The 361-nt window shown below is 49.3% G+C and overlaps 1 protein-coding gene across 1 annotated transcript in view; it reads left to right on the forward strand.

Annotated features, from left to right (window-relative positions):
- Window positions 1-13: 13 nt before the first annotated feature.
- Window positions 14-361, forward strand: part of LOC119589224 (low-density lipoprotein receptor-like) — a gene marked incomplete at its 3' end in the record, with an annotated part of 4,381 nt that continues 4,033 nt past the window's right edge. The window contains 1 exon segment of the mRNA XM_037937829.1: window positions 14-269. Within this exon segment, the coding sequence (XP_037793757.1) occupies window positions 221-269 (49 nt within the window).

Below are 361 nucleotides of genomic sequence, written 5' to 3' on the forward strand. Positions count from 1 at the left end.
ACGACCCCCTCGCTGTTGCAGGAGGACATTCTCACGACCCTGGGAGGCAGCCAGCCATTTTACCTCCAAGGCATCCATTGCAGATAATTCTATTCAACACTCTCTCTAAGATGGGGAATACCATGCGAATGGCATCTAAACACAACCTTGACGTCAGCAATGGACGTTGAAGTTCCTGCTATAAAGGTTCTCGTCACTGTAAAGTCGAGAGTAGTGAACGATGTCGAGCAAGCTACTGTTCGCGCTGGCGCTGGTGACCACGGCGGCGGGTGAGTCGGGGGGGGGGGGATTATGGTGCTGTGTTGTCATTTTCTACATAGTATTTCACACAGACAAAACTAAACGAAATATAAACGAAAGT

This window comes from Penaeus monodon, chromosome 25 (assembly GCF_015228065.2).
Source record: "Penaeus monodon isolate SGIC_2016 chromosome 25, NSTDA_Pmon_1, whole genome shotgun sequence".
Lineage (NCBI taxonomy): Eukaryota > Metazoa > Arthropoda > Malacostraca > Decapoda > Penaeidae > Penaeus > Penaeus monodon.